The sequence below is a fragment of the Nicotiana tabacum genome, chromosome 19, assembly GCF_000715075.1.
Source record: "Nicotiana tabacum cultivar K326 chromosome 19, ASM71507v2, whole genome shotgun sequence".
In the NCBI taxonomy this organism is placed as follows: Eukaryota; Viridiplantae; Streptophyta; class Magnoliopsida; order Solanales; family Solanaceae; genus Nicotiana; species Nicotiana tabacum.
The window spans coordinates 17,875,787-17,899,569 of NC_134098.1; the positions used below are offsets into that span (position 1 = coordinate 17,875,787).

General features: G+C 33.7%; 1 protein-coding gene across 2 annotated transcripts; it reads right to left on the reverse strand.

The window, feature by feature from the left end:
- Window positions 1-2,334: 2,334 nt before the first annotated feature.
- LOC107782329 (protein neprosin) lies at window positions 2,335-6,070 on the reverse strand. 2 transcript variants are annotated; one of them, XM_016603204.2, is made up of 7 exons: window positions 5,640-6,070; window positions 4,989-5,075; window positions 4,606-4,863; window positions 4,199-4,363; window positions 4,029-4,082; window positions 3,772-3,918; window positions 2,335-3,006 (listed from the first exon to the last, which is right to left on the reverse strand). In XM_016603204.2, exons 1-7 carry the CDS (start codon window positions 5,835-5,837, stop codon window positions 2,629-2,631), a joined length of 1,287 nt encoding a protein of 428 aa, XP_016458690.1. In that variant the 5' UTR covers window positions 5,838-6,070; the 3' UTR covers window positions 2,335-2,628. The 2 variants fall into 2 exon arrangements, with proteins under 2 accessions (XP_016458690.1, XP_016458692.1); XM_016603206.2 differs by having other exon boundaries at window positions 4,989-5,157; window positions 5,640-5,951.
- Between the last annotated feature and the right edge of the window lie 17,713 nt (window positions 6,071-23,783).

Sequence of the window (23,783 nt, forward strand, 5' to 3'; positions counted from 1 at the left end):
TAATGGAGGTTTGGTGCGTTTTGTGCTGGGGAAGGAGGAGGTAATCCATTTTTTTTTTCCTTTTTTATGTGTGTACATATAATAAGAAAAGATGAGAGGAGGAGTGTTGAAAATGAACCATGGGGCAAAGAATAGTGACACGTGAATAGTGTAGTAGGTGAGTGATGGGACAAGGGAATAGTAAAAGGGGAGTGAGATGTGATACGTTAATAGTGTAGTAGGTGGGTGATGGGACAAAGAAATAGTGTAGGGAAGGTAGGAAGTAATTTTATTAGATTTGGTCAGTGATTCAAATAAATTCTTCCGCCTTCTATGTAATAGACTTTGTTAAAAATATTACATATTCTCTAATAAAGTCTACTAATAAAAATAGTATAAAAGTTAAAATATCAAAATTAAACTTAAAACTATTTAAATATTAAAAAAAAAAGTGATGAAAATTTTAAATATAGTCAAAAATTAGGTGCTCCAATCTAGCATTTGTTATTTGCGCCAATTAGAGTAACAAGACATAGACATGATTTTTCCACTTGAAGGAGCATGTCGTGAAGCAGTTTTCAGGTATTTATCTAATATCTCATCCACATTATGAGATTTTAAGTACTATGCATGATTTAGTAATGACAATCATTAATCCATGCTACTAACTCAATCAATTGTTCATTTAAGGTCAAATTGGCCACTAATAGCTTCACATTATTTCTACCCCTGAATTTTATGAGTCTCACCATTCAAACATTGACCTACGCTATAAAAAAATTTAACTTTAATAGTAGGGAGCAAAGAACTTATCTTGAACGTTGTTCTCAAAAATGATTTTTGAATTTTTGAAAAGTCCTTTGAATTCTTGCTGAAAACCTAGAATTTTTAGAAATTCTAGGTGTTAAACAATGTTAATCTAAAGTTTCAACTTAAATCTAAGGTAGGAATCTTACCTTGGATGGATTAGTGATACCCTAAATCGTTCTTTCTCTCAAAAACCGCTCTACAATGTTGTAGAAATAAAGTGCGTTTCTCTATCCTCAAAGTGCCTTTAATATCTGACGAATTTTTGGGCATGGGGAACTGTTGTGCGTCGCACAACCATAGCGCCAGGCAAAATCTGAGACGTTTCCAAGATTCTGTGCACTGCACAGCTGTGGCACAGCAACACTGGAATTTTCTGTGTTTTTACAATGCTATGCTTGTGCGACGCACATGGCCTGTTCAATTATGTAACGTTTTATTCTGTGTGTTTTGAGTACTTTTAAGCCATCACATTGCTTATAGTAAGTCCCGTATCACTTCAAACATCTGGTAACATCATCTAATCACTCAGTTAACTTTAAACAAGCTTTGAATTAGCTAAAACAATCCCCAGAGGATAGCTTATTTTGAGCCTTCCTAAATGGGATGGTGTAACTGATATCAATTTGTGCTAGTCATGGAAATCACCATAAACTGTTCTTTGCTTTAAGGAGTTTAATGGAGTTATCAGTTATGTATTTTAATTGTGGCTTTTGAAGATTTTTCCATGATTTGGGGAAATGGAGGATGTGGGGCTTTTGGGGAAGGTATTATTAGGGGAGAAAAAAGAGAGGAAAAGTGGAAAGTGGTGGTGTTCGCCGGTAATGATACATAGCACAAAGAACAAAAGAAAGCATCCCCACAGAGAACTCAAAAATTACAACTTTTTCAAAACCCTCACCTATACAGAATGAAATATGACAAGGATCTAAGAAGATCGTCAGAGTCAGGATGCCCAACTTGCTAGATGCTCAATTATGTGTTAGCACATGGCAGTTGTAATGGTGGGGACGGTGGGAGTTCTTAATACAAGTTAACGGCCCAATATGATTAATTTTAACTTTTATATAATTTCCGGTATAAAAGAATTTATTTAATCATCAGTAATAATAATAACTTACAAAATAAGATGGTAATTTACTAAAAAGGACTAAAATGCACTGATAATAAAATTATCTTACGTTGCCACAGTGCATTAGTCAAATCTAAAAAGTAATGTCATTCATTGCAGCACATGTTGCTCTTTCCAAAATGCCCCTTTCAAAATGCCCCTATTCAAGATTTTTTCCCACAGTTAACCACTTCTTGATTTTAAAAATACTTTTCAAAAAAATATTTAAAAACAATTTGTGTTTGGCTAATTAATTTAAAAAATACTTTTGAGCAGTAATTAGTGTTTGACCAAGCTTTTAAAAACTGTTTCTAAGTATATTTTTCTCAAAATTACGTTTTAAAAAAAGTGCTTGGCCAAACACTTCAATTTTTTTGAAAAAAATACTTAACCAAAAAAAGCATTTTGTCCCAAAAAAAAAGTTTGGTCAAACAGGCTATACAATTCACAATCCATTATACTAGATACTCCCAAGTATGGAGTATACAAAAAATAAAATACAAGAAGATGACAAAAGGCCTTTGTTTCTTTCTAGCATTTTGAGAAACCAGGCCACTTCCCCCATTCACTAACATGGAGAGAACCTTTAAAAATGTCAACTTCCCACTACAGAAAAGGTTCACACTCACCAAATCAAACCTAAAAAATGAGAATCAAGATAGGGTATACAAATGAAAGAGAAAGATAAAGCATTAGACTATACTATAATTTACAGGGTGGGATTTTAAACTTCATGGGCAATTGGGGTTTCTACCAGGACCTCCATAGTAAAAGTAATGACCCCAATCATCATTATCTCCTGTTTGAACATCATAGCAATTCGATTGGTCAGTAAAGGAGCCAAGACTTTTGGGAGACTTGAGATTGTTGGAGCTATCAACCACTTGAATGTTCCTGAAATAACTTGACTTGCCAAAACCTTCTTCAGGGAAATGACCACTGCCCATTTGTGTTGCAGTATGTTGACCATCTGGTTCTGAATTCACCACCTCCCCACCCCATTCAATCATTGAAGCACTGTCTGCTAAGTAGGAGAACAAGAATGATGGCCAATACCCTAAGACATAATCATTCCCAAACTGCATCCACCAATGCCCTTCTTTTGTATCCTACAAACAGATATTCCAGATATAAAATGGCTTTACAGACAAACAACAACAAGCCCAGTAATTTCTCACAAGTGGGGTCTGGGGAGGGTATGATGTACGCAGCCATACCCATACCCTGGAAGGGCACAGAGGTTGTTTCCTATAGACACTCGGCTGGAGAACGGATGAAAAAAAAAAAGGCTTTACAGACAAAATCAAAATATAGCAAAAGAAAACTATGGAGTTATTAATGGTGCTTTAACAACTTGGTGCAGCACAATGCAATTGTGACAATAATTCACAACTGACAAAGCCCTGTTTAGACAATATTTGGTTGAAGTTGACAAAACGAGTGCCTGAAGTTGATGTTGAAAATACGTATTTGGAAGTCAAGTTGTATTTCACTTTGATAAAAGGTTTGAGATTTTGTGAGTGAGAACCTAATATTTCACTTGAAATACTCCTCAAGCAAGACAGAATTGTAAAACAACTAATTTGCAACTAATTCAACATTTGCAAATAGTGTATATCCCAACGCGCCTATGAAGAGTCCCTTCAACAGTTACTGAGAAAAAAGAAGTGAGTTTAGTTTTCTAAACAAAAAGACTCCTTTCTATCAAACAGTTATTTTAAATAAATTTATCAGCCACTTTTACCACATAACGATCATATGAATCTTTATAGCATCATTTTTGAGTTATTATTCACTTTATTTGATGTGCTAGCTGCTGCAGCCACAACTTGGCAATGGGCAAAAAGGGCATAGAAGTCTGAAAGTGGATTTACCTTCCAGATAAGAATACTTATATCATATTGGGAATTTCTTAAGGCAGAAACAGGTGAGATGCTAGCTCCCATAGCTATTTCACTGTTGATTTGAATGAAACCCGAGCAGAGGAGGTTGTAGCAGCCAGTGGCTTGATATGCATCACTCTGCAAATAGTTATAACAAGGCATTCAAAAATTAGCAGCAGCACTGTGCTGAAAAGGCCAAACTAATTTCAAAAAGAAGCAGAGCATCAGTAATTTGTTAAGAATCTTACAGTCCAGTAAGTGAACAGTCTCGTGTTATTGTCACCATAGAGGTTCGGGCTAACCTGAGATTATGCGCATACTTCTATTAGACTCATAATTAGGCATACTATTTTACAGCATTAGTACTTCAATTTTGTTATTATCTACTACAGCTCAACCTGTATCAAAGCAAAAGTACCTGCCAACCTGCTTCAATGCTGTTCAAATCTTGACCAAAAGAACCACCAAGTAACCAAATCTGAGACAAGCTGAACTCATTTGACTGCTGTATTTTAGGTTCCCAAACATTAATAGTTGCCTTTGCTCCATAATACTTGTCACCTTCAACATAAGCTATTGCATGCTGATCATCCATAAAACTCAATCAGAATTAACAAAGTCCAAAAAACATGTGTGCATAGAAAAAGTAATCATGGATTCATATATTTGTCAGTCCTTTATTATATTGCTCGGATCCTTCAAAATGCTGCTGCAACCCTGTTGGATCCTCCAAAAATGAGTAACTTTTGGAGAATCCGACAAACCACGCGGCATTTTTTAAGGATACGAGCAATGCATGTCCTTTATGATGGTAAAACTATGCACCTGGTGGCCGCTTTGATTGATGAAGTCAGGATCTGTGGACCTGGGCTTAGGAATGTTCCTATGCTTCTTCTTTCCATATCTTTTCACTGAACTCGCCCTTAAAACATCCTCTTTCTTTGTTCTCCTTACTGGAATCGCGTCTTCGGGACATCTTCCATTCATATGCCACAACTGAGTTAATGGTTTTGTTCTTTCTTTAGACCTGGCGGACATCTTATTCTCGTCGTAAAGCCCTTCTGGATGATAGCTAGGCCTCATCTGAGCATTGCAAAAATACCCATTAAACTATTATCAACTATTTTCAAGTAGCAAATAAAGTTACAGAAGAATTCTGAAAAATACTGGTCCTTTTCGTTTTTCTTTTAAGAGTAAGAAATAGGAACCTGGATTTTGTGATCTTTGAGGAATGGGTGGTCAAAAGCTGGCTGGTGAGAGATGTGGACACAGTCAATGATATCTCCATCTGGGCTCTGTCCAATCATTACATTCACAACATCAATATTCTATATTAATGTAATGATTTTTTTCCACCCTGAATGATTTTTTTCCACCCTGAATCAAATATACTCCATTAAACAAAGGAAAGTGCTCTATTTAAGAATCTGGATTAAGTAATCTCAATTGCATCCAATAATAAAGGACTAAGATTTGAAAATTAAACAGAAGGGAACAAACGAGTTTTAGCAAATTTCCTCTTCCCCCCCCCCCCCACACACACACAGAGACACACGCTCACAGAGGCCAGCATTCCCAAAAGAGGGGGTGGGGATAAGAAAGAAAAAGAGTAAAGAAAATAAGAAAGACAACATAAAACAAATTATTAGCTGAGAAAATAAGGTACAAAACTGAAAGAAAAAAGGAAAAACAACACTCAGAACAATAATACGGAGTACTATTCGTCTTTTACTGGTGCACATTACTTTTCTCTAGCTATGAAATATAACTCAAATCTCAAAGCCAAACTAGAAGAAGAAATTGTTTTTCCTAAACAAGATAACAGTGAGCTTTTCAAATTAGCAAATGTAAGGATTTACCTGAATGCTTTTAATGGGAGGTTTATTGAGCCTTTTCAAGTGCTTCTCTACCTCAAGTTTCTGTCTGGCGACTGATGATAGTCTACCGGCGCAAGATAGCGAGATTAGAGAACCCCAGAAATAAAGCAAGAACAAAGTTACTCTAACTGCTCCTCTCCTCCTTCTCCGACAGCTGCTAAAATGCACAGCAGTTGCCATTGTTTAGAAAAAAACAATTCAACCAACGAAACAAGCAAGATGCCCAAGTGAAGAAATGTGCTAAACTGAGCAGTTTAGAGTTCAAAGTCGTTCCGCCATAACCCACAAATCAGCAGAGAGAGAGAGGCAAGAATCTACCTAAACTACACCCCAACACGCGGTTTATCCTACGCACCCTTCCCTTTCGACTTTATCCTCAAAGAACCGCTCTCAAGTCAAGTGTCTAGGACAGTGAGAGTGAATGAGATTTGACGTTTTCTTCTCTCTCTTTACTTTATCGAAAACTCCAATAAAAATGCAGTGTGGCGGGACTGTCTATTTTTGTTTTTATATGCTAATTTATCGCTCAAATATTATATTTCCTCTCTTTCAATTTATGTTACACTTTTTTTAATTAGTCCCAAAAATTATATTTTTTTATTTAAAAATAAGTTATCTTTAAAATAGAGATTTATGATTTGAATTTTTTTTTTCTTCTTAAATTTCATGTCCAATCAAACACCGTCACATAAAAGACGGAGGGAGTATTGCTATTAACTCTTCCCATATTTATATCTTTTTATCAGTTAAAATAATCCAATTACTCTTTCTCTCCCGATTTATATGACAGTATTTTATTAAAAATAAATATATTTAAAATTTGTTGTCCTGAACACGTTATAAAAAATTTTGTAACAATAAATTAAGTAATATATTAATGATAAAATAAAATTTTAAATTTAATTATTACTAAATATAAAAATATTAGTTTATTTTTTGGATCGACTAAAAAAAGTTTTATTAACATTTAACATAGAGAAGGTCTGCAAGTATGGAAAGATGTGAGGAAGAAAATGGAACTTTAAATGCTTTATTCTATTACTCCTATTATTTATAGGATGGATTTGTTAATTCAAGCATTTTCATTTGATATTCAATCAAACACCTACGAAAGAAATTTTGCTTATGCACGACACTAAAAAATAGAACTATTGAAAGAAAGTAAGGGAAAGATTAAAAAAGTTAGTTTCATAAAACAATAGTTAACATCAAAATTCTAAAACAAAAAAAAATTAAATTAGTCATGAAAATCATATGAAGTACTAATACTATTAGAAAGTGTCAAATATTTAAAATGTCTTACGATATGTATTAGATACGAGAGAATATTATCAGATCAATTTAGTTCTTGCATTTTTTTTCCCTTCCTCACTGCTCTGAATAGGAGAATTAAAAAAGAGACAAACATACAAAGGAGAAGGAAATGAAGAGGAGAGAAAGCACAAAAAGATTCACAGTATGGTATTCCCTTTTTGCCATTTTTCTTTAAAAGTATTTAACCGTTATCATTTTGAAATTTGCCCCTCCGTTCACTTGTTTCAAGATTTGATGGAATCTTTTTTCCCCTCTTTTTACCTTTTCCTTTTCTTTATTACTTATTTGAGCGAAGCAGAGAGAATCTAATATTAGATTTTCTGGTCCTTCTTATATAGATGTATAGTCTGTTTGGCCGAGCTTTTGTTTTTTGCCAAAAATATTTTTTTTTGTCAAAAGTATTTTTGGCCAAAAATTAAAGTGTTTGGTCAAACTTTTAAAAGAAAAAATAATATTTTTGAGGAGAAGAAGAAGCAGATTTTGAGAACAGAAAAATGTAGCTTCTATCCAAAAGTATTTTTTTGAGAATCACTTTTGAAAAAAATACACTTAGAAACAGTTTTCAAAAGTTTGGTCAAACACTAATTACTACTCTCAAAAGTATTTTTCAAATTAATTAGTCAAACACAAACTGATTCTCACCAAAAGTATTTTTTTGAAAAGCACTTTTAAAAAAAATACTTTTCAAAATAAGCAAACTTTAGAAGTTTGGCCAAACGGGCTATTAGTGTTAGGCTTTTGTATAACTGTACCAACTATCAAAATTCAAAACATGAAGAAAAAAAAACGGATTGAATCACAAAGATTTATTCATTTGTATGGACGAAAATTGGAAAAGGAGCGGATGGATCATTTAAAATGGAAGAATCAATATTTTTCAGTTGTGGTAAAAATCTAATTTCTTTTTAGGAATATTTTTTTTAAACTAAACTTCATTAAATTTTTTTTTTTTTTTTTTTGGTTTTTCGTAAAATTGAGAAACTACTTAAGATGTGAACGTTAAAAAGCTTTTTACTCATGGTGTTTGGTTGAACTCTTTTTCGGAAAATTTTTGAAAAAAATCTGAAAACTATATTAACTATTTTTTAAAACAACCCCACCGGTGGCCAGTGGGTAACGTTTGGGCTGGTAAAACTTTGAACATTTATAAGTAATAAAGAATCTTCTTACAACTTTAACAAAATGGCAGCATAATTTTTATGAGAATAACCTGAATAACAGTCTCTTTTCTCGACATGAATGATTTCTCTTTAATCTAGTCATAGTTGAAGGTATAAATGAACCTTATTTAGAACGAAGAATTAGACATGACAATTATCGGAGATTTAAAGCCAATTTCCACATTATCATATTCTATAAATATGATGAAATATTTGAGAGTACATCTGTCATAATTTACTCAATACCGATTTATATACAATTTATTTTTTTTGCACTTGATCCTTTTATGTTACCTCGAGTCACAACAAAGATGGTTTCTAAGTCCATTTCGTTATTCTTTTACTCAAAATAATAATAATAATAATAATAATAATAATAATAATAATAATAATAATAATAATAATAATAATAATAATAATAATAATAATAATAATAATAATATAAAAGCAATATTTCTTCCTCAGATCAACCAACCTTAAAATTAATGCACTATTTCCAACTTCAAGTGTTCTTTCTTCAAATCTAAGCTGATGTTTTATTAGAAGAATATATACACATGACAAGATACATAGGACTGACATCTGATTTATCTTATCTTCCATGTGAATGCATCGTCATGGCTTCAGCAGATTCAGAAATAATGAAAATCGTCCTAACATAATTTTCATAAAAGAGAAGAAAAACGAGTGAATACAATGAAAATTATTATACTAATTCAGTTATCATTTTTTGTCAGAGAATCAGCTGCCAACGTGGAGTCTCCTCTACGGTAATGTTTCTTTCTTCTTCTATTAGACAAAGATTCTGTCCTTTAATATTGTTTAGAGCACAATATCAAAGGGACTAAGTTTTGTTAAGTTTATGATATTTGGTTGTCTTATGTTTATCTGTATAATTATGGGGAAAAAATAAACAAAAAAAGAACTTAGAAGAACCGCTAAAACGTTAAGCATGTACTTGAAGCATCAAACTCCATCTAATAAAACAAATAAATATTGCGACGATTAATCACTTTTAACTGGAACATAAATATTTTCAATGAGTTTCCACTCGCAGTTGGAGCATTTCTTGCTTATATCTTCAGATCCATTGACATGGCCATGACCAAAAAAGCAATTTTTTTAGTATGGATGTTCATGTTTAGTGAAAATGTTAATTCTATTTTCGTCACTTTTTGTCAAATTTATGTAACTAGAATTAATTGAACTTTCCTAATATAAGAAACTTGCTAAGCATTTTAATTAATCTTAATCTATTGAATGGAGATCAACTACGGAAAAATAAGAATCTCTATGTTGTTTAGACTAAGCTGGCCTTTGAAATGCACTTGTTTTGTACAATTAAAACTCCATTTCAAAAAGAAAAAATACAACAACAATAATAAATTAAGGTCTATGTTTCTCCATTTAAACTCGCTGGATGTCAATATTATAGAAAATTAAAATAATAAAAATAAAAAGAATTAGACGTCATTTTGAAAAAATCAGAATTCATTTCGCTTGCTTGAATCAACAGATAGGCCTGTTTCAATCTTTAGTACAACAACATCAGGATCATATCATTAAGAAAACACTATTCTCACATCTGATTCTCCACCTTCTGTCGCTCACTTTATATGCAAAATTGAAATAACACCACTTTTTTTTAGGATAAAGGTCTTTTTTTATAAAAGAGATATCCTTTTGTACCAAACAAACACTAAACCTTTGTGAATTCTTAAAAAGCTATATTTACAGGCAGTGAGAATTTTCTTAAAATAATTAATTTTGATTTGTAATATTATATTAGTTATCAAGTTACCAAATTATCAATTGACACTTGTTTTTAAAATTAATTGTAATAGATTAGCTATTAAGTTACCAAATTATCAATTAATATTTCTTGTTAAATTTAATAACTACTTTGTAAATATTTTATTGTGTAAATGCTTTTATACGATCAGTTTTTAGAACTTAACTATCAAAGGACTGTGCTACTGCCAGCACCTCGGAAATGACCATTTTTGACATTATTACGTTCCAGAGTAACGGCGTTAAAGTAGATGCCCGGTCCGTTATCTTATTTCATTCACATTGAGCATCCGTCAGTCAAAGCAGAGCCCGTGAGCATAACATAGTTAGTCAACAGACCAATTCATTAGCCTGGCCTACACTAATCACAAGAAATCTGCGGACCAACGGCTGATGAGGTAAATGGACCCAACCGACCCCAACATCTACATAAAGAGAATCCAATGATAAATACCTAAGGAATTGGAGGTTTAGGAAGTAAATATACTTTCCTTACAAGTGTTTACATTAATTCAACGCAAAAGGTGTTAAAAATCAATTCAATGAATACATTACATCCGTCTTCACAAATATGATTTTCGCTAAATTCTATATTAACTAGTGAATTTGATCGCGTGAATAAGTAAATATACTTTCCGCACAAAATGTTTACATTAATTCAACGCGAAAGATATTGACATCAATTCAACGAATACATGACATACGTCTTCATAAATATGATTATCCCAAATTATATATTAACTAGTGAATTTGACCACGCTTTGCGCGGTCATAAAAATATTTTTTAAAAGGTAAAATTAGTAAATTCATTGATAAATAAAAGTGAAAAGAAATTAATTCATACATTTACATCATAAATGCGTAAGAAAGTAAAACTAATATGATAATAAAAATAAAAGCTTTACTAAAAAGGAAAATAAAAGGAAAAGATCATCGTATTCTTGCTTATACCCAACTGATAATCCCAATACAATCATCTGAATCTTCCCAATTGAAGTTTTGGAAAGCTTTACTTTGGAAGCGATTCACAGTATTTGGTACCATATAATATCTTTGTCACATGGCTTTTATTATATGTTCATTTATGTCATCTTCGAGCTTAAAAATACATACTTCGGAGTTTTATTATGTCTGATTGTCGGATGTGAATAATACTGGCTCTTAATAATTTACATCCTTTGATGTGTCCTTAATTTTTAAATACCCATCAAAGTGCTTAACTGCAACGTTACATTTATAGAAAAATATTACCATTCATAAGCCCAAAGCGAAGAAATTTAAGGAAAAAAAATGACAATTTAAGTCGCAATCTTTTGCTTGCACATAGGCACATATGGACAACAGTGAATTTTGAGACTAAATTATCTTTTTATTCCATTAAAAATGAATATGAAAAGTTGGCATGTTGATTTATATTTTTTATTACAAAGAATGAGAAAGGTTTGAGTAGAAATAGTTCTGAATTTTTATTATTTTATTTATTTTAGTTTTCATTCTTGTTGATGCATGAGTTTTAAAACTATTTTGTAGATTCAAATGATAGTATTATCTGAAAAATACCTATGTGTTAAAGTAGTACATGTAGAAAGCAAAGGATGCAATGGAACTTCAGAGAATTGAGAGGCCTAAAATATTTTCCGAGAAGTGCAAGGAAACATAAAGGAAACGGAAGCCAAAAAAAAAAAAAAAACTCCTTCATGTCAGTCCCAAAATTCTCTTTGAACAATTATGAAATGCTGAATTTTAAAATAGAAGTATTTCAAGGATCTAAAACATGAAGTGTATTTATTTGTGCAAAAAATAAATAAATTAACGGATAGAATTCTAACATATCTTAGCGAAGTTCTTTTTCATTCCAATGACTTTGACATAGAGATGACCCAAACCATGGCAAGCAGAACAAATTTGTTGCAAGAGAATCTATTTCAATGCCTTGTTAAATTGCATTCCAACTCCACCTCCTCTTGCATATGTATATTTCTCCAAAAAGTTTTGTAACTCTCCAAAAAACAAATCCTTAGACATGGGGAAAGAAAACGTTTTTTTTCCTTTACTAGTGTTTAATACACATTAATCACATTCATTATGGCAGAAGGGGAAAATAAATGCTTAGTATTTTTGAAATTTTTAAATAAGATAAAGGGAAACATGAGGGGAAAAGGTAAAAAAAGGAAGAAAAAAAAAGATAATTGAGTTTCTTGGCCAAAGAGATCTATCTATCTATCTATCTATCTATCTATCTATCTATCTATATATATATATATATATATATATATATATATATATATAGATTAAGAATATTATACATTAATATTATTATTTCATTATAGTAATAGATTAATATAATTTGATATGAATATCTAATACAAATAAGCTTTTACTGCTCAGGGTGGGGTCAAAGAGCATCATTGGATTGGTTAAGTTCGTTTGGCTACACTTTGTGGATAAAATCTTTAGAGAGTTGTCATTACGTTGGGTTTGGCGGGCAATTTCCACACCGAAGACGCGGGATCGGATCTCCCCTTAATGTTTTCTGGGTTGAGCCTGTCGCACAGGGTTTGTCTAGTGCGGTTTACATTTCCTGTATGGCTTGTAGTCTATTACATAGGGGGAGGTTTACCCAGTGCGCACAAAGTGCTCACCACAGAGTGCTCACCCGAAGGGCAAAGAATGTGGCAGAGATTGTAGCGGCTGCGGGTTTCCCTTCTTACCAAAAAAAACTCCTTCCCCCCCTCGGGGGCCAAAAAAAGAAGAAGTTTTGGGTTGTATTTTTTCTTCAAAAGTTTTTAGTGTGGTGCCTAAGTGTGTTAGGTGGGCTGGGTTGGGGAGGGATCGGGGTCGGTCAGATTTGGGGAAGGGGGCGATTATTTCTGGGGAGAAATTCAAAAATAGCCAGATTTACAAGTGGTCATTCAAAAATAGCCACAGTTTCAAAAGTCATCGAAATTTAGACATTTTTCATGTAAAGATAATTCTGAACGAAAGCACTGTTCAAAATCCGAAAAATACTCCAGCATAATATACTGGAACTCCAGTATATTATTGTCACGACCCAAAATCTATCCATGACCGTGATGGCGCCTATCGTGTTACAAGGCAAGCCTATTTCCCAAAATATTACTACTAAATCGATTATAAAAATTAATAAAATATTTCCAACATTTGAATTTTTCATAAACTAAATCAACCCTAAATTTAATTATAGAAAATACGGAAACGAGCCCCAAACATTGGGGTGTCACTAAGTCATGAGCGTCTAAATCTATAAACTAAGAAATAAAACTGTCTAACTGTCAATACAGTCCAAAAGAAGAAATGATAAAAGGAGTAACAAGGTCCTGCGGACGCTAGCAGCTACCTTGCAGTCTCCAACGATCGCCGCGCTCTAACTCACCTGGATCTGCACATAAAGTGCATGGTGTAGTATGAGTACAACAGACTCAGTAGTAACAGAAATAACTAAGGAACTGAGTAGTAGTGACGAGCTAAGTAGAACAATTCAATTATTTCTTTATCACAATTTAAAATAAACAGGTAAATTGTATCAACTCAATAAATGCTACAAAGAAATTAATGGGTAAAATGCAGCAACAGCAAAAGCAATGAATTCTCACAGCAAAGTCACTCCATCACTCAGTACTCGGCTCTCGGCACTCGCACTCAACACTCAACACTCAATAAGTACCTGCACTCACTGGGGGTGTGTACAGACTCCGGAGGGACTCCCAAAGCCCAAGCGCTAAGCACGGACAACTCACGTTCTATAATATCAATCCCTGAATCCGCACGGTCAACTCACGTGCTACGCGGACAACTCACGTGCTATGGTATCAATATCTGGATCCGCACGGACAATTCACGTGCTGTACGGACAACTCACGTGCCTCAATCAAATACCTTACAATAGGCCCTCGGCCTCACTCAGTCATGTACCTCTCTACCCTCACCATCATCAACAAATAAGGAAAACACAACCCACGTCAAGTATCACAGTATATCAGCAAAATAATAGGGACTGAGGTAAATATGTACAATAATATCTATGACTGCGTGCAATTAATGTGAGCATGAATAAAGCCTAAGCATGATCTCTAACACGAAAGCAAACAAGTTCAATAACAAATAAACACATAACCACAGCTAATAGCCATTAGGCCTCACAGCCTCTCGGGACGGACCAAGTCTCAATCCCTCGCGGTGCACACCCACACGCCGGTCACCTAGCATGGGTATCACTTCCAACCAATCACATGATGTCAAATCTCCGGTTTATACCCTCAAAGCCAGAGTTAAAACTGTTACTTACCTTAACAATATAAAATCCTACTCCGAGATGCCCTCGTCTCTGGACTCGATCTCTAAAAGCTCTGAATCTAACCAAAATCAAAATACTACTATCAACATAGTCTAAAGAATCGAATTCCACAATAAAAACTACATAAATATGCCAAAAATTCGAAATCGGCCAAAATCCGGCCCCAGGGCTCACGTCTCAAAATCAGTCAAAAATGGCAGAATAACAAACCTCGTCCTTACCCGAGTCTAACCATATAAAATTCGTCAAAATGGGACTCCGTTTGGTCCCTCAAATCCTCACTTAAAACTCTCCAAAACTCAAACCCTAACTCCCTCAATTTCACCCTAAACCCCTACTAATTTCATGTCTAATCAGTAGAAAAACATCATAAATGCGTCTAAATAAACCTAAGCGACTTACCTCACTGATATCTCGTGATTCTCCCTTGAAAAACACTGCCCCAAAGCTCAAAACCATTCAACAATGGTGGAAAAAGGGCAAAAATTCACGAAGTGCAATTTATATAGGTTCTGCCCTAGAGATTCCGCACCTGCGGACCCTTTCTCGCACCTGCGGACTCACATATGCGGTCCCAGGTGCGCATTTGCGAAAGTCACTTAAACGCCAAGCTCCGCACCTGCGGCTATCCCTTCGCACCTGCGGGCTCGCAGGTGCGATCCTCTCTTCCGCACCTGCGCCCAATGCCATGCCTCCATTTTCCGCATCTGCGACATGCCATCCGCACATGCGGCTCCCCATCCGCAGATGCGGCCACACTAGTAGCCTTACACCATCAGCTTCCAGCTGCATTCCCCAACTTCCAAACTTCTCGTTAACCATCCGAAATCATCCCGAGCCCCTCGGGATCTCAACCAATAATTTCCATAACTCATATATCACTACCCGAACTTAGTCGAACCTCCTGAACACCCAAAATACCAAATCAACCTCGGATTCAAGTCTAAGAACTTCTAAACTTTCAAAATTCGCCAACGACGTCGAAACCTATCAAACCACGTATGAATGACCTCAAAATTTTCACACACGTCACAAATGACACTACGAACCTACTCCAACTTCCGAAATTTCATTCCGACCCCGATACCAAATTTGCCACTGCCGGCCAAAATCGTCAAATTTCTAACTTTCGCCAATTCAAGCCTAATTCTACCACAGACCTCCAAATTACATTTCAGACACACTCATAAGTCTAAAATCACTCAACGAAGCTAACCGAATCATAAAAATCCAAGTCCGAACTCGTTTACTCATAAGTCAACTTCCGGTTGACTTTTCTAACTTAGCTTTCTAACTAAGAGACTAAGTGTCTCATTTCACTTCAAAACTATTCCGAACCCAAACCTACCAATTCGATACAACTCAACACAGCTGAACAACACGTAAATAAGCAGAAATGGAAAAAATGGGGTTACAACTCTCGGAACGATCGATCGAGTCGTTACAATTATACTGGAGCCAGCAAAGTATACCGGTCCAGCATAATATGCTGGAAGTTCATACACAGGTGCACCGAACTCCAGTATATTATGCTGGACCGGTCTCTATTACAGCAAAGTAGTGGTTATTTTTTAATGACTTGGCAAACGCCGACTATTTTTGAATGACCAGTCCGAAAACTGGCTAGCCCGTGCTATTTGCTTAGAAGAATCAGATGCAAAAATCCTATAAACTAAATCAAACTTTAACGACAAATTTAATATTTATTTTTTTATAGTCGATATATATAAATGATACATTGATTATACATGATTATATATATACACTAGTTTCTATAAACGTGGGTTACACGTTAACACCATATCAATTATTTATAATTGCATGAACAAAGATGGATTTGTTCTGAAAAAAGCAATTGATATTATTACATTAATGATTCACAACGCATTAACATGAATAATTAGGTAGTAGCCCAAATGAAATTTGCATATTAACCAACAACTCAATTATAGGAAGTTTTGATAAGTGTTACGCTTTTTTTTCCTCACCTAAAATTCTAACTCGTTCTAAGTTTCAAGAAATAAGAAAAAGAAAAGGGATTTTGAAAATTCAAAGTGACAAAATAGTGAACTCATAAGTTTTTTTTATTTTTTTATTTAAGGATTCACCACCTAACATATTTCTTTTTACCTGTGCTAAGTCATTTTATTTATTTATTTATTTTAAAGTAAAACCCTTTTCGAATTTAATGAATTCTACCAAAATATTCAAATTAGGAGCTTAGCATGATCAAAAGAAAGGTGTTATTTATCCCTCAGATACGGTGGTAATTGCTAAACACATTTATAGCCTGTTTGGCCAAGCTGGAGAAATCAGCTTATTTTGAGATATGCTTTTTGCAAAGTGCTTTTGAAAAAAGTACTTTTGGAGAGAACAGTTTGTGTTTGACTAATCACTCTGAAAAGTATTTTTGAGCAATAATTTATGTTTGGCCAAACTTTTCAGAAATTGCTTTTAAGTATCAAATTAAGAATAAGGACATGAATAGATTTACTTAATAGTTAATATTATAAGTAAATAAATAATTTTAAAAATTTATTATTGCATGCATTAATTAAATCTTTTCATTTTATTTAAGTAAAATATGAAAATAAAATTTAAAAGTACTTAATTCTTTTAATATAAGTTAAATATATTAAAAATCATTCAACAAATATAAAAGCATTCACCCCTAAAGTCACTATATATTAGAAACCTATCCTAAAAATAATAAGAAATATTTATACATTAATATTTTAAGTATTATGTTTAACAGTTATTTTGGTATATACTATATTTTGTTAAGAAATATAGTATGATAAGCTATCCTATCTATGCATCCCTATTAGAAGAGGCTTTTGGTAAGTATTTCAACTGAAGCTCTCTGTTCCTTCTCATACAATGATATATCATATATAATACAAGAGTCCTAAACCAATTGAGAGTTCTAAGTAAATACAACAACTGAGAGTAAATATAGAAGAGTCCTAAACTAAATCTAGTTAGCTATAGCACCGAGGGAATATCTGAAAGATAAGGTAGGTCTAATACCCCCTTGCAAACTGAAGGTTGGTCTTTCACCTTGAGTTTGTCCCGGAGAAACTGAAATCTTGTTGCAGAGAGTGGTTTTGTGAGAATATCAGCCACCTGATCTTTGGAAGAGAGGAATTGAACCAACAGGTCACGTCTCGCAACTTTATCTCGGAACAATGAAAATTTATCTCAACATGTTTAGTGCGAGAGTGAAAAATAGGATTAATAGAGAGGTATACAACACCAATATTATCACACCATAAAAATTGGAGCGCAAGGCAGCTGAGCTCCAAGCTCAACATCAAAGATTGAGTTTACGTCAATTTTGCAGCAGCATCAACTAATGCTTTGTACTCCGACTCGGTAGAAGAACGTGCCACTGTTCGTTGCTTGCGGGATGACCAGGATATCAGATTCGGGCCAAAGTATATTGCATAGTCACCTGTTGACTTGCGATCATCAATACTACCAGCCTAATCAGAGTTTGTAAAAGCTTGTAAATAAAGGTTAGAAGCATTTGAAATGAGAAATGACATGGATTTAGTGTGCTGGAGATATCTAAGGATGCGCTTCACAGCAGCCCACTGGTTGAATGATGGATTGTGCATAAACTGGCACACTTTATTTACCATAAATGATATGTCTGATCTTGTTAAAGTAAGATATTGAAGAGCACCAATAACTTATCGATAAAGACTTGGATCATCAAAGTCGGGACTGTCACCTTTGTGAAGCTTTGCATTTGTGGCCATGGGTGAGCTTAGAGGCTTACAATGAATCATACCAGCTTTAGTAAGGATACTCTCGATATACTAAGATTGAGAGAGCCAAATACTATCACTATTACGGTTCACCTGAATTCCAAGGAAGTAATGTAGTGGACGAAGGTCCCTTATGGAGAATGCACAACCCAGAGCTTGAACAAATGAGTCAATAAATGAAGAGCGGTTTCCTGTGAGCACAATGTCATCCACATAGACTAATAGGTAGACGACCACATTGTTATGAGAGTAGATAAACAAAGAAACATCAGTCTTAGAGGTGGTGAAACCAACAGAGATGAGAAATTGATGAAGCTTGTTATACCAAGCTCGTGGAGCTTGCTTAAGACCGTAAAGAGATTTGTGAAGCTTGCAAACATGAGTTGGGAATTAAGGATGAACAAAACCTGGAGGCTGAACTAAATAGACATCCTGTTGAAGATCACCATGTAGAAAAGTATTTTGAACATCTAATTGACTCAGAGTCCAGCCATAAGTGACAACCAATGATAATATAATTCGAATTGTCGTGGGCTTGATGACCGGACTGAATATTTTATGATAATCTTGACCCTCAACCTAATGAAATTCCTTGGCAACTAAGCGATCCTTATAGCGCTCAATAGCTCCAGTAGAGTTTCTTTTAATCCAAAAGATCCATTTGCACCCTAGAGTGTTCATGGAGTAATTGAAGGGAACCAACGACCATGTTTCATTTTTGAACAAAGCTGTCATCTCAGATGACATAGCATCACGCCATTCTTTGAACTTAGAGGCTTTTGTAAAGCTGGTAGGCTCAATGGAGGGAGATGGGGATGTAGTAGTAGTTGTAGCGTTGAAAACATGTTGCGACTTGATGATTGGTACCATTACACATTTGACACTTTACTCTTCCATCATTATTTGAATTCCAAGGTTGACCCATTGGAGAGTAGTTATTACTATAGTTGTTACGATGATACTGATTGCGACCACCACGACCCCCTCGACCTCGTTACGATCTGCCACGGCCCCTTTGAGAATTAGTATTGATCTGACCAAGGTTGTGTTTATCACCATGAAACGAACGCTGAGCAACATTAGCCGTTATTGTATGAGATGTAACGCCTGAAGTAAGGGATAAGGAGGACATGGATGAGCCATGAATAAACTCATAGTTCAACAGTAGGCTATGAAGCTCGGAGTAAGAAACTGGTTCAGGTCGCGCAGATAACGTAGTAACAATATCCTTGAAATCAGATCGTAACCCTTTAAATACATAAATATAAAAATCTGAAGCATTCAAGGCTCGCCCTGCAGCTGCCACCGATTTTCATTAAAAAAAAAAAGAAATTAAACAAATATCTATATTGACTCACAAACAATAGATCCATTTTTTCTTTAAGCTTAAAACTAATTTCAACAAACATCTTAACTACTAATTTTCAGCAGCCAAATAAACCATCAGAATTTTTGCAAAATCATCAACTTAGTTCATTAAAGAAAAACATGCAGCATCCAATTGTAAGGCATAACGAATAAAATATGTGTACATATGAATATGCAGTGTGTGAAGGTTGAAAAACTTAATAAATTCCTTGTGCTATACAATGTTCTGGATACAAAAATATTGATTTCTTCGCTGCCTTCTTACCGCTTACCGTGTACAGTGGTTGTATTAATATACCTTATTCTCTTTAATCGGAAGTTACATAGATTAATAATTACTATCCTTGTTTAACTTCTACTTCATAGTATTTATTTTCTAAACATTCTCAAACTCGGCAACTGTACATTCTCGTATTGACAACTTTGGAGGATCAACATATGCGTAGTTTAAATCGAAAAAAGAATTCCATCATTAGGTTATATATCTACAATTTGATCCTTAAATTATACAAATATTTAAGGCCATAAAAGTCGATCAATATTTCGGAAATATTTTTGTCGTTCAATATTTAGCATAAATTATTTGTGCTTATACATATATATATATATATATATATATATATATGTATATATAGATAGCCGACTATTTTTAGTTTAGCAGTTTAGGTGAACAATCTTTTGGGTTAATTCTTCATTTTTATCTCACTCCAGCCTACATTCTGATACTTAGTGGGCCAGATTAGGTGTGCGGGGCCGTCGGTACGGGACGGGTTAGGGTTGGATTAAATTTTTTTCTTTTTCTTTGTGAATTAAATTTTAATTGAATACTTGAACAAGAGCATGAAAAATAATTCTAAGGCAAAAAGTCTTTTATATTGAATAGAAATATAAACTTAGAATTATTGAGTATTTTTTTTTAATCTCTCCCAATTTAGGAGGATCTATATTGTTTACTCGAGTATAGTTTTTAATTTGTAACTTTATGTTTTAAATTTAATATTTGCAAATTACATAGTATGATTATATACTAAAATTACATAACTCTAAATTCTTTGGCGCTCTTACCACTTCCTGCTGACTGGATTTTCGGCATAACGTGCTTCCTCTTCTTCATTAATCTCTAGGTGGCCAAAATATTTTCTATCCGTTTTGATTCAATCTCTAAGGGCTCGTTTGGTACAAAATATAAGAGATAATTAATTTCGGTATTAAATTTGAGCCGAGTTTATCCTATATTTGGTTCGTATAAAATCGTGGTATAACTATTCTCGAGATTAGTTATCCCGAGATTATAGTGTTGTTTTATCCCTATAGAAAGATGATATAACTCTCCCAAGATAATTAATTATGAGATAACTTGTTTCCCAACTAAACTAACTCTAAGTAAGACTATATTTTCTGAACCATCTCACGCCAATTAGTGTCGATGCTCTCCAATTTAAAACCTTCCAACACTAAAGCGCTTTTCGAAGCTAGAGATGATATTTGAATAGCCAATACATTCTAAGTCATCCTTACTCTTTGATGCTCCCTCTAATATTTCAGCATATCTGCACGTCCGTTTTCATCGTAAATAGTAGTTTCACGTCCCTGTAGAATATAAACATCAAATTGTTTAATTTCTGAAGAGCGCGACCCACTCAGCGACTTTTCTATAAGGTGAAAATAATACGGTGCTAGTCAATTTTCGGATTGGTAATTGAAAAATAGCCAGTGTTTACAAAGTCATTGAAAAATAATCACTATTTTGCTGCAACACGGAAAGGTCCAACATAATATATTGCAGATTGATGCACATTTGTATGAACTTCCAGCATATTATGCTGGAACTCCTACACATGAAAAGTTCCAGCATAATATACTGGAGATTGGAGCACATTTGTATGAACTTCCACCGTATTATGCTGGAACTCCAGTATATTATGTTGAAATATTTTTCGGATTTTGAACAGTGTTTTCATTCAGATTTATCTTTATATGAAAAATGAATAAATTTCGATTACTTTTTGAAACTGCGACTATTTTTCAATTACCACCTGTGGTTATTTTTAAATTTCATCCTTCTACGAGGATGCCACTGACATTGCTGGAAGAAAAAGTCATTTTTTAAAAAAAGAATTAATTGTAGAAGAAGAAAAAGGTGGAGCAGATGGTGAAGTAGTGGTTGGCAAGGATTGATAATAATTATACATAAGTATGCAATTTGGCTTGATGGTACTAATATAAATATCCTTATTTAGTGCATCAGTAATTTCTAAGCATCCATAAATTATTTCAATACGTCTTCGTAACTTTTTACTTTTATAGTAAGGTTTAATGCAATTGCAATTAAGAAAATAGGGAAAATAGGAAAAACATACTTTCTAAAATTTTCAATCATGACATCAGCGCATGTTTGTAATTTGGTTTCTTATTATATTCAGCAAAATGTCATAGATATAATAGCTATATGAAATAACATAGATAAAAGAGTAGGATAATACACAGCAAAAAATTATTTAGTAGCTAAATTTTGTTTTCCTAAAAATATAATAAACTCATAAATAGCTTTCCAATCGTCATCTAAAAGATGATCACTAGGATTAGCATTATAGGTATTAAAAACTAATTATAAAAGCTTTCTACATTCGTAAGCAACTATTAACTATTCATACAAAGAATTTCATCTTGTTTTGACTTTCAGTGAAATTTTCCTATAAGGCAGGTTACAATCATGGCACCTGTGCTTAAATTCTTTACGTCTTGCTAGTTTTGGAGATTTAAAAATATAATAGATAACAAGTTAAATTTTATCAAGAGTAGAGCTAAATAAATCTAGGTCATCCTTTACAACTAAGTTATAAATATGATATACACATCTAATGTGAAAAATATCAGGAAAATGTGAAATCCATTTAGTTTTTAAATTTTCAATAGAACTAATATTACTAGAGCATTATCTAAAGAAATAGTAATAACTTTATCACTAATTGAATAATACTCCCTATATTTCAATTTATGTGGTTTAATTCGGAGTACGAGAGTCAAAGTTCTTAATATTGACCATGAAATTAGACATAAATTTTTCAAATTTGTTAAAATAAAAGATTTTCATATTTGGAAACTACATATAAAGTAATATAAGTCATAATACTTTATATTTTAAATAATTATAAATTATTTAAGAAACTTGTGGTCAAATATGAATCTCGTAGACTTCCCAATTAGTGATGCAGACACATAAATTGAACAGATAGAGTAATCAACAATTTCAAAAATATTTTTGAAAATAAATGTTCCAGTATGTCTTTCATCAACATATGTATATATTAAAATGCGTTTATTCATTACTCAATTTCTATCTATCTAAAGACAGGTAACAATTAAGTAGTCATGCCTATTAGTACTATCACCTATGTCTGAAGCGATAACAACTTTATAAACCAAGTGATAAAATAAATAGCATATATATATAACTGGTGTATATACTTTGTATATTTTGTGAAAATGACACTTAAGAGCCCCAGTTAAAGATTTAAAGACTAAAATGCTCTTAGATTTTAAAAATGACGCGACCTGCTCCAAAGTTACACTTTATCACACGCGTGCCTCACGTTTTATGCCAATACCTTCTCTCTCTTTCCTAATTTCAAAATAGACAGCCGTTCTATGATTGAACGTAGGCGAAATTTCTGCAACTTTTCTCAAATTTCCTGCAAAATCGCGAATTCTCGCTTCTAAATCTTCATTAGGTTTCAATTTCGTTTCTCCTCCTTTAAAATTTGGCTATGTCAAGCTTTAATTTCGAGAAAAAAGTGTTGAAGTCTTATGGGTAGAAAATACACTCTTAAGCGTGCAAGACCTTTCCATCCAATTCCACATTCATCACAGGTTTCTAATATTGATATGGATGTCGAAAATCAGTCAGTTATAATTGCCGAGTCTTATATGAAAGAGGCTCCAAGCATCCATGCAAATGGAGAATCATCTTCGAAAAATGGATCTCAACCAGTTAGTTTGGGAAGAACGCGTTCTCAGAGGGCTAAGGCACAAGATATTGATGGTTCTCTAAGTTCTAAGCCTCCAAGTTCTAAGCAACAACAAATCGATGTTTCTCAAACTGGTTCGAAAACCCCATTAAGTGGTCATGCAAATGGAGAATCATCTTCAGTAAATGGTTCTTTAGCAAAGTCAAATGGATCTAGAGCAACTAGTTTGAGAAGAACGTGTTCCGAAAGTGCTAAGGAACGCGAAATCGATGGTTCTCCAATTCTAAGCAACGAAAACTCGATATTTCTCAAACTGATTCGAGGCCTACAAAAAAGAGGAAGGTTTCTGAATCTGGTATTCATCAGAAAAAATATGCCAAATTCCCTTCAAAGGTAAATTTTTGAATGTATTCGAAGTTTTATGTACGTTAGAGCTT

Bases quoted from the DNA above. Each gene is read 5' to 3' on its own strand.
- LOC107782329 (XM_016603204.2), bottom strand. From the start codon at position 5,837: ATGGCAACTGCTGTGCATTTTAGCAGCTGTCGGAGAAGGAGGAGAGGA. The intron at 5,076-5,639 runs GTAAATCCTTAC...ATGATTGGACAG, and splicing joins CTCCCATTAAAAGCATTCAG to AGCCCAGATGGAGATATCAT. The intron at 3,919-4,028 runs GTAAGATTCTTA...AACTATTTGCAG, and splicing joins GACTGTTCACTTACTGGACT to AGTGATGCATATCAAGCCAC.